General features: G+C 47.7%; 1 protein-coding gene across 1 annotated transcript; it reads right to left on the reverse strand.

The window, feature by feature from the left end:
* Nucleotides 1–3517: 3517 nt before the first annotated feature.
* On the reverse strand, nt 3518–8858 carry LOC128348754 (uncharacterized). Its single transcript, XM_053304377.1, has 6 exons — nt 8080–8858; nt 7611–7634; nt 6921–6949; nt 5317–5739; nt 4801–5019; nt 3518–3838 (listed from the first exon to the last, which is right to left on the reverse strand). The coding sequence occupies exons 1-6, from the start codon at nt 8109–8111 to the stop codon at nt 3642–3644; spliced, it is 924 nt and encodes a 307-aa protein (XP_053160352.1). The 5' UTR covers nt 8112–8858; the 3' UTR covers nt 3518–3641.
* Between the last annotated feature and the right edge of the window lie 2095 nt (nt 8859–10953).

The raw sequence follows: 10953 nt of genomic DNA on the forward strand, positions 1-10953 counted from the left end.
GTCTTGTGATGACTATTGGCTCATGATGGGGTGTATGTGCATTCACCATTCTAGTGCTTACTTTGACACCAGGAGGGAGGAGGATACATTAGTTTGCCACACTAGACAGAGGAATTTTCAGCAGGAGCAGACAGCCAAGTTCTGCCAGGGCCAAAACAAGCCCCTGCCAGACTAAGAAATCATTGTAATTTGCCCCTTGCCGTCACAAGCAGTGTGCTGTTCTTTTATTCTTGACTCTAAATCTCAGCTATCCCAGTCATGGATGGAAAATTCAAGGTCAGTTTACAAGAGACACACTTTCTACATGGAATTTTCTTCTGTGCAGGTGTTGTGCAGAAACCCATGTGTAGTGACTGCCAGGGGCATAGCAAGGTTGGAATGGGCCAAGATGAGATTTTAAAATGGGCCCTCAGCCCCTCAAAGTCCAGGGCCTCCACACATCCCAGGCCCCCAAGGATTTAAGTCTGATATTTCAAAATAAATATGCTGCCTGAAAATACATTTCACTGAACACACACACGGACACTTCACAATATACAGTGAGTACTATATACTGTATTTTTGCTACTTTTAATGCCCAGAACACACTAGAAACACTAATTATTAAAATGGCCTCCTCGCTGCAGATTAGCAAAGGAGACTTTCAACCATGCAGGGTGAGCCTATGTTTGTTTTCTCAGAATTCTTGAACAAATTCAGTAAAGTTTGATTCCAGGAGGTTTTTCACACGAGGCTTTTAAAGCCCTTTAACACACATCTCCTCTGGAATGGAGGTGCTGCATTCACATGTTGGCCAGATGTACCCTGAAGTCCTGTGAGTTATTGGAGAGCAGTTCACACACAAGAAAAATAAAATAAAATAAAATAAAATAAAAGCACAACACATGCTTCACGGTTCTCACTCAGACCTTCTGGGGTGCAAAACAACTTGAACATAAGTCCATTTATACATGAATGAATGAATGAATGAATGAATGAATATAATATTGTTTGTTCCAGAAGTTTTTGTAATTTTCTGCCATGAAACAAGCAACAGGCCTTTTTAGATAGTAAAAAGCCAGAAATTTTTCAATCTGTTTTAAATTAAATATTCAGAGACTTCTCAGTCCTGTCCCCCCCCGATAAAAGCCCTATGGCAAGCAGATCCCTATATACCTGGGGGGGGGTAACCACAAAAAGGGATTCACCGTCTACCTTGCAAAAGCTGTGTTGGATGGTCTGGGCAGAGAGTCTGCTGCAGAGAACTCTTCCATCCTGCCTCCTTCCGGGCTTGCTGGGGAATGCCAAGTTCAGGCTTCAGGGAGGCCTCTCTGGAGGCCCCGCCCACCTGCCAATCAGCTGAGAGGCGGGGAGAGAAGAAGAGCTCTCTGCAGTTTGCAGGCCGCTCGGATCCTCGGCCAGAGCCGGAGGGCAAGGCAAGCAGGATGGCAAGTGGCTGAGGGGCCCTGGGGCCGGGCCAGTGGGCAATGGGGTGGGGGTGGCAGGGACTGGTGTGGCGCTCCCTCCTCAGTGGTGCCTACCTGGCTGCCCCCCAAGTTCCACCCTTGAATGCAGGTGGTGTGCCTTTCTCTTGACAAGATGCAGCCTTTCTTGCCTCGTTGCAGGCACTGTCATGGTTAGGTGTGCAGTGGCTTGTGATATCCATGCTGAGACCTGATTTGGCAATTTTGCTGAGCCAAGGCAAAGGGATGTGTATTAGTTGCTAGGCAACAGCAAGGGACTTTCAGCTGCTGATTTGTTGGCTCCCCGACCCCTGGGCCAAATATCCCATTTACTTTTGGAGTTGGCCCTGGGCTGGCATATATTCATACAGATATGAACTATACCCTAACAAAAGAAAAGAGAGAGAGAGAGAAACTATTTGCTAAATGTGCTTTCAAAATTCAGCCATCTGGTCTTGGCAAAATAAGGAAATTCTATAAAAGTAGTTCCATTTTTATTAAGGGGCATCCAAAAAAGTCATATCTCCTGGAGCTGTTTATTTCTCTTAAATTAAAACAATTAGTAGACTAAATGTTGGTCACTCTGGCCAGGAAAGTGAATCCTTTTAAGAAAATCAGTGTATGACCATCCAGTAAGCATAATGTTAATAAAATGTAATAATGGTGTCAGGATTACAGAAACTCTCTCTTCACTTTTAAAAGGAAACTGACCTTGAAGATTGGATGATATTCCTGAATCATTGCCAGAGTATCAAGCTTGTTGCCTAGAGCTGTCTGAATCAGGTGCACCATTTGTCTGAAACATCACCTCTTTGCATTACTGCATTCATGGGCACAGCACTCCCATGGTGATGTGTTGTTCTAGGTGCAAACACTCAGCCCAATGTATCCCATTAAGAAGGCATCTTCTGTTGATTCTAATGATTCTTCTCAGTGCATGCACAATGAGCCTCAAGAGCAAATGCATTCTTGTCCTTACACTTGACCATCTTTAAGGGCTCTTAGAGATGGTCAAGGACAGGCATTCGACCACTGAGTTGTGTAGCTAATGCAGTGGTCCCTGCATTGTTGTCTTATTTCATTGTCATATCAGATCTAACATCTGCAGTGACAAGTGCTCTCTTTCAGGCTTTCCTTCTTCTCTCTTCTCCAGCAGAAAAAAGCCTGGAGGCTAAAGGTCTAATCTCATTGCTGATCCTGCATTTGGGAGGAGGCCTGCTATGTAGGGGGCCTCTTCATTCTCTTTCCCTGAAGTATCAGCAGGGATGGATTGCCCTGGGTGGAGGTCTGATACAGAGCTCTCATGATATAAAGGTGGTCTCCTTGGGTTCTTCTGCCAGAGTACAAGCAAGGCTGGAAGGTCCTGGGAGGTGGCCTGATATGGAGGCTGCCTTTTTTGGTTCTTTCCTGTCATGCTGGAAAGAACCTGGAAGGTCCTATGGAGGCTGCCTTTTTTGGTTCTTTCCTGTCATGCTCTACAGAGAGCCACCCCCACGGCTTTTCTTCCTGCAAAGGAAATGGAGGTGCCACCTCCTAGCTGTTTCCCCAGGGCCAAATTGGTCAATCAGTTTGACTCTGCCTGGATCTAAGCTTCCAGCTGCTGCTTTGGCTCTTGGTGGAAAATAAGAGGGCTGGAGAATAACATTTGGCCTCGAACTTGGGCCTTCCAGCTGTTGTTTGATTACAGCTTCCATAGTCCCCAGTAGTCGCAGTAGCCTGTAGTCAGGGTTGATGGGGACTCTAGCCAAACAGCAGCTGGAGGGCTGGAGTTGTGCAGCCCTGCCCTAAATCAAGCTTCCTCTTCCGCATCACCATTCCATCCTCTTCCACACGGGGCAGATCTCTCTTCAGGGCCAAAATCCAGCCTCCTAGCCGTACATGTTGGGGCAGACAAGCTCTGTATGAGCCTCCTGGCAAGGAACTGTCTATCTTGAGCTCCATCTTGAACCTCTCAAACATCTCTTGGCCCTGAGTGGACTGGCCAAGAGAATCTTTTCTGTAGCTGAGTTTGACCCAAAGACCTTTTTACCCAACTCTACCCAAAGAATATTCAAAGCAAGACAAATGTATTTTCTTTAAAATAAAACATTTTATTTTTTAAACAATAAATAAGCAAGTTTTATTGCTGTTCTATCTCTACATCGTATTAAAACAAATATTTAATATTTTAAATATATATACATAGCATTTTATTGCTACTCATGTAAATAGTAGCACAGTTGTCTCTTTTAATTTGCCTTCCCCTTCTTCCTCAGCAACGTCCAGCTCCCTTGGAGGAACCACGATCCCCATAGTGGCTTCCACCCTGGCCAGTCTGCTCCTTAGCCGCAACAGTTGTCCCCTCAGTGCCTTGAAGCTTTGTACACATTCCTGGCAGCTGTGGAGGTCTCTTTGGCCTTGAAGGAGAGAAAACAAACAGGGTGAAGGGGCCTGTCCTCCACCATGTCAGTCCCTGCACGGACTTCTAGTCCCCTTCCATGCCCAGCACAGACTCCTCCTCTCTGTCTTGAAAATCCTCCATGGCTATGTACCCCCCGGTGAACTTGCACCCCGTCAGGTTGATTTTTTGCTCTTCCAGCTTCTCTGTCTTCAGGAGCCACCTGAAGGTCTCCTGCTCTCTAAAACAACTCTTTCTCTTCTCTCTCGCTGACCCTTGGGTCTGGAACAGCCACTCAGATGTGGCCCTTCATCTCTCTCCTATCCTTCCAATGGTACCTGAAAACTCACCTCCACTGCGCAGCCTTTGGCTTAATGCCTCAGTAGAGGCAGCTCCATCGGCTTGAACTTAATGCCCCTTATGCTTTCCTCTCCCATTCCTCCTCTTCCTCACTTCTCTCTCCAAAGCCAAACTTTAGACTGTATGCTCCTGGTGGCAGGGAACTTTTGCCCATGTACATTGATGACACTATAAGGAGGATTTGCAATATGCACAATTGTATATCATCCTCCTTGGTTTCCTGTTTCATCTCAGCTTAAACTCAAAGGGGCTGATATTTGTTTTCCTTTTAGCATTCATATTCTGCACTTCCTCAAGCAGCTCAGGGAGGTTTATGCATGGTTATTTTTTCCTCACAATAACCCTAAGAGGTAAGTTAGGCTGTGGGACAAGTGACTGGCCCAAAGTCACCCAGAGAGTTTCATGACTGGATGAGAATTCAAACCTGGGTCTCCCTGGTCCTAAGGAGCTGCGGCTGAAATACATACACATCTTTCCCCCACTTGCCCCCACCTCAGCTTCCCTCTCCTTCCTCTATTGTATCCCTGCCTCTCTTTTTAGACTATAAGTTTTTTAGATTGTAAAATCACAATGAGGATGGAAAAGGTAGAGGTTATGGAGTGCTGCCTCTGTGAGACTTACAGCGGACCTGGATCTCTACCAAACTCTGCAGAGTTTCATTTACGTTGCTGAGGTCCGGCTCCAGAGGAGGTGGGGAAGGAGGAGGAGGTGGAGAGGGATGCAGGAGGAGGGAAGAGGTGGAGGTAGAGGGTGGGATGGAGGCAACCTCCAGGGAGGCAGAGGACAATGATGACTCAGACCCAGACGGCTGGAGAAGTGCAGCAGGGTCTGCAGGAACATCTGCAAGAGAGAAGAAGCAGGAGGTCAGCTGCAAAGGCTGACATCATACCACACCCACCATCACTTGCCCCCTCACTGCTCACTCTGAGAAGCTGCTTGGATTACAGGCACAGGAGCTTGGACACATGAAAGACAGAAAACGAAGGAACACTTCAGCAAGCACTGACAGCCCGCTCACAGGCCTCCCCTCTGAAATCTTAGATGCAGACTCAAATCAAGCATTTCAACATGAAATAAACAGAGCAAAAGAGCTGTTCTTAGCCCAGCAGCAATTTCAGGGGCATGCTGTGAACATACCTTCCCTTTCCCACCGCTGCAACCGAACTTCTGGCACGGAGGGTTCCTCAGTGAGATCTTCCTCCAGGATGTCATTGGTCATATGAGGTGCTGGAAGAGGTTCTGGCACAGAGGGTTCCTCAGCGAGCTCCTCCACCAGGATGTTATTGGTCATGTGAGGTGCTGGAAGAGGTTCTGGCACGGAGGGTTCCTCAGCGAGCTCTTCCACCAGGATGTTATTGGTCATATGAGGTGCTGGAAGAGGTTCTGGCACAGAGGGTTCCTCAGCGAGCTCTTCCACCAGGATGTTATTGGTCATGTGAGGTGCTGGAAGAGGTTCTGGCACGGAGAGTTCTTCAGTGAGCTCTTTCTCCAGAGTGTCCCCCAAAACATTGGGGAGTCCCCCAGAAAATGGTGCAGCATGGGTTGGGTTTCTGGGATGACCTGAAAGAGAGGAAATAAAGCAGGAATCAGGAAATGATCGTGGCTTGTAGGCCTGATAAAAATGGCCTCCCTTTTCTGCCTAGGTTAGCCAGCTGGGAAGTAGCCTGGGATTGTGGGTGAGGTGGGCCAAGCAAGGAAACAAGCAAGGAATGAAGAGGAGTACATTGCATAACACTGACTGGCAAGACAGCCCTCACCAAGTACACTTCAGAAGGGAGTGCAATGGCCAGGCTCTGCCTGCTGTACATACAAGTGCAGCTGCCTTCTACCAAGTCATGCTCTTGGCTCTCTTTGCCCTACTCTGGCTGGCAGCCACTCTTGGGCAGAAGCCTTTTCCTAGCTAGCTAAGATGCTTTAACAGAAGATGATGAAGTCTCAACAGGAGACCTTGTGCATGCAAAGCAATTGTTCCACTACTGGGCTATGGGCTCTCCCTTCTGTGTGAGGAAAGAAGCTTCTCCTTTGAGCAGAATGGGAGCTGATGGTTGACATGGACTATCTCTGGTTCACGAACCAACCCCCAGTTACAGCCTCTTGGCCTAGTGGGGTGGGGGGTCTTGAAAATCTGCCTGGATGCCATAAGCAGGAAGCATAGCTGTGATCTCAGGAATGCAGGCCTGGCTGCTAGAGGTAGAAAACTGTGGTTGGAGAAAAAAAGAGTCTCTTTGGTCCGAGCTCAGAGCACATTGGCCAGGAAATGTTGCCCTTGTTTTCAGGTGATCCTCCAATTCCATCTTGACCCATGTCATTGTCAAAAAATGAGATAGTTGGAAACAATTAGCTTCCTCTTCTTGAAGGCAGGGAGAAACAGACCCAGAGGGTGTCTTGGGGCTGGGTGCGGGCAAAGGGTTCTTGCAGGACTTTTTCAAAAGTGCACAACCTCTAAAGGAGAATGACCAAACCTACCTGCCTGCTGCCACAGCCATTTCCCCATCTCCTCTTCGAATGGAGGATAGCTAGATGTGACTCACAGAGCCCCCCCCCCCAGTCTCCTCTAACACTTTCGGCTGCATCAACAGCAAAGGATAGAGGTGGCTGAACCTGCCCTCCTGCTATCCATCAATTGGATGGATGTCTGCCCATCTCTCTCCATTGTCTAAGAGAAACAGTTCTCCAAGGAGGCTTTCCCTGGGGGGCTGGGGAGCCCTGAGGAGAAGCAGGCACTCTCATCATCCACTTACCTGTCAGTGCCCCCTCTTCATCTTCATCCCTGCAGAGATAAGGAGAAATATTCTTAGTAGCAAATCACAGGAAAGAGAGGGTCTCCTCCCCCAGTAATACTAGGGGTATTACTAGTATGTGCCCTCCCTCTAATTTTAATTCACATGCAGCCAAGTAGGTCCTCTCCCATAATCCTTATAGGTGACCCTGCTAATTTTGGATGATTCCATAGTTGGGAGCAGTGAATGTAATTGCTGTTGAATGTCACTCACTGCATTTTGCTCAGAGTATTTTTCATTGAGGATTGACTGGTTGTGGCAGGGCGGGGGGTGGGCCTGCTCTCGTAGTTCACAGTCATGAGGCCAGCTTTCCCACCTCTCTCCAGTGTAGTTTCCCCACTTTTTAAAAAGTTCTCCCCCCAAAGGGACACATACATGCTGTTTTGTGTTTTAAATAGGAGGGAGGCAGCCTGCCAAAGGTATCAAGGGGACAGTTGACGAAATTGGCATTTGATTCAGCAGCCAATTACTGGCATCCTGAACATGGAAAGGAGATGGGCTCACCTTGATGAGGCAGTATATGCCACACCTGGGTTTGGGCTATGTCTGAACACCTCCTGCTCATCACTCCCCCCCCCCCATCCCTTCAGCTGGCCACACCAGAGCCAAAAGCATTAAGAGGAGTCAAGGGTAGAGAAGAGAGCAACTCACTTTGGTTCTGCCTCTGGGTGAGACCTATGGGAACATGAAAGAAGAAAAGGTTAGGCATGTTCTTGGACATAACATGGGGGTGCTGGGGGGAAGCTTTTGAAGTCAGCTTCAACTGGTGGGCAGGATTTCCCCACAACCCCCCAAGTGGGCCCACAGGAGCCAGCCAGTAGCTCCTGAGTGATACAGCTTCACTGGTCTAGGACCTCCAAGCTTAAGAAACACAGTGGAAATCAGCCAAGCAGGTGACCTTCGAGGGCTGCCTGCATTTCAAGGAGAAGCTGTGTGGTGTGAATAGTGGTGGTGAACTTGTGACCACTGAAGTTCCCACAGGGAGCACAAACACATGTGAACACAGCAGGCTGGGCTTCAGTTCTCTGCCCAGACAGGCTAAAACAACAGAAGGGCATCTTTAAAAACCAAGTCCACACCGCCATTAGATTTTGCTTCACCCACCATGCCAGAGACTTACCTGCAGGCCACACATGACCAACAGCCACCCATCTTGACAACTAAGCTACTAATAAACTGGCAGCCGAAGACAGCCAATTTATTGAAGATGCTTCAGCTAATCTAAAACGCTGCCAAGTGAGCCTACTGCAGAATCTTCGCAGGTTTCCAAGGGGAACCATGATGGCAGAATTCTGTGGCTGACTGTGAAGTCACAAGTTACTGTTACTGGTCATGCTGGCTCTGGTTTGAATCCAAACACTGTCTTGGGGGTGCAGCTCAAAGTGTCAGAGCACCAGGGGAGAGTCATCCCAGTCCTGCCCTCCCTGCTCCCCACATGTCACTTTCTATTCATTTGACTTTCCCCTTCTGTTAACAAATTCTGAAGGAAGGGGATGCTTGTGGATAGGGGTGGGCTGCAGCTGCTGCTTGTACAGTTGGACACAAAGTTTATAATAAGCCTTGCATGAGTCCTCTGTAACATGTAGGAGGGCAAAGGCAACAGCCACATCCATTGCATGTCCCCAGCTAATTTCCCACCTAATCAATTAGATTAGATTTCCACCTAATCACTTGCTGAAGTCCTTTAGCTAGGAAATTCCTCTAAATCACATTCAGCACTGAGGCCCGTCTCTGTTCAGAATACACAAAAAGAAAGCCAATTAACTTGTGGAACTCACCACCTCTAGATGTGGTGATGACCACTGGCTTAGATGGGCTTGAAAGCGGGTTAGAAACATTCACGGGGGAGGAGAGATCCCTCTGTGGCTATTAGTCATGATGGCTATAGAGAACCTCCAGGTGCACAGGCAGAATCCCAGATCCTGGGGACATGCAATGGGTGTGGCTGTTGCCTTTGCATTCTTACATGTTACAGAGGAAGCATGCAGGTGTCCAACTGCACAAGGTGTCCAACTGCACAGGTGTCCAACTGCACAAGCAGCGGCTGCAGCCCACCCCTACCCACAAGCATCCCCTTCCTTCAGAATTTGCTTACAGAAGGAAAAAGGTGAATGAATCGAAAGTGACCGAGAGGGAGGGAGGGGAAATAAGGACAAAGAAAGGGGAAGCACAAAAAATGAAGATGGCCCACAAAGAATGAGAGGGCGCAACAGAAGGCTGTAATGTACTTTTTGTATAAGGTTATGACAATGGAAAGCAAACAATTATCCCCGCCCCCTCTGTTTCTTTTTAGGAAACAACCCACATCCTTATTAAACTCAATAGGCCCAACTGTACAAAATCCTAGTTTCTGCTGCACATAGTTTGATACACTGCACATTAATATGAACATTGGACAAAGGGACCTCCTCTCTGTCCTCTCAAAAGACCCACCATGGTAGCTCATGGCCCCACAGGGGATGGATGAATCCCGCTAAGGATGCTACTCTTACATTTTTAGGCATTCTAGCGATTGCCTCCTTACAGCTATTATTCCTGCCACTATATTTAAACCATATGTTGTTGTTGGCAGTGCTTTTGCTTAATGTTTTGTTGACATTCTGTCAGCTGGTATGTAGCCCTCACTTCCTGCCCCTCTGGCTGCTGCCGCCACCAACAGCACTGCAATTACTCTCCAGTATATTATTTTATCAGGAAGCAAAAAGGTGTCACATAGAAATATGGAAGCACTCAGTTGCTGTTGAAAGTCACTTTGCTCAGAGTGTTTTTTGCTCAGAATGTTTTTCCTTGAGGATTGACTGGTTGGTAGGGCGGGGGGGGGCAGAGGCGCTCTTACCCCCGGACATTGGGGCCCTGGTCCATGGCCTCCAGGGACAGACTCCAAATGGTCAGGGGGTCCCCTCCTGCAACCACCTGTGCCCACCTCGCCACACCGTACCTCCGGTGTTTTTCTTTTGTATAATTTAAGCGAGGAGTGGCAGCTGGGGAGTGAGCTTAGCAAGACTTGCCTGCCTGCTCCCCCGGTGTTGTCCGAAGTGACCGCTGGGCTTGTCTATTCAGCTCAGTGGCTCTTGATAACTGCGAGGCGCTCCAGCGCGTGGCATCATGGGCTTGTGGCAATCTATTTTAACTGCACCGGTGCGCTGTAGCGCCTCACAGTAAACAAGAGCCTCTGGGCCGAATGGACAGGCCGAGTGGTCACTCCGGCCACCCCCACTGGGGGGTGGGAGGCAAGCCCTGCTCAGCTCACCCCCCGGCCCACCCCTCAGCCACACACATGCCATGGTGGCTTGAATTATGCAAAAACAAAAAACAGAGGCATGGCATGGCGGGCGCAGAGTGGCTGCTGGAGGCACCCCAATTGCCTAGGTGCATCCCTGGCACGGGGAAGGGCGGACCTGCTCTCATAGTTTACAGTCATGAGGCCAACTTTCCCACCCCTCTCCACAGAAGTTTTTCAACTTTTTAAAGAGTCCCCCCCACAAAAAAAAATAAAAATAAAGGACATGTTTCAGGTGAAAGAATGGCAACAAAAAGAAGAAGGACCTAGGTGAGTCCAATAGAAACTCTATATTGCACCACAAGAACCCACCCACACAAAACCTTTGCGGTATGCAATATTAAATAAATCTGTAAAAAGACATTAAGGGGACACATTCAACTGCAACCTAATATTGTGAGGATTTTTCTTAAAACATACCAAAGGATGAAAGTTGCTGGATATTTAATATATACTATTTTAGAATTACCCACATATATACTCAAATCAGTACATAAATCCTTAAAATAATCAAAATTCACATATACATACATATTTAAATAACCAATAATACCCATTATGTTAATATTTCATATGGGCTAATATATAAAATCTAAAAGCACCAACTATTCTTTCAATAATCCCTTCGTTTTATAGCTTCATGAGTTCCAAACTTCCAAAAGGTGCACAAATGCAAAGAAGGGGTCACAAAACTCTATATGGACTTCTTGTACC

This window comes from Hemicordylus capensis, chromosome 3 (assembly GCF_027244095.1).
Source record: "Hemicordylus capensis ecotype Gifberg chromosome 3, rHemCap1.1.pri, whole genome shotgun sequence".
In the NCBI taxonomy this organism is placed as follows: Eukaryota; Metazoa; Chordata; class Lepidosauria; order Squamata; family Cordylidae; genus Hemicordylus; species Hemicordylus capensis.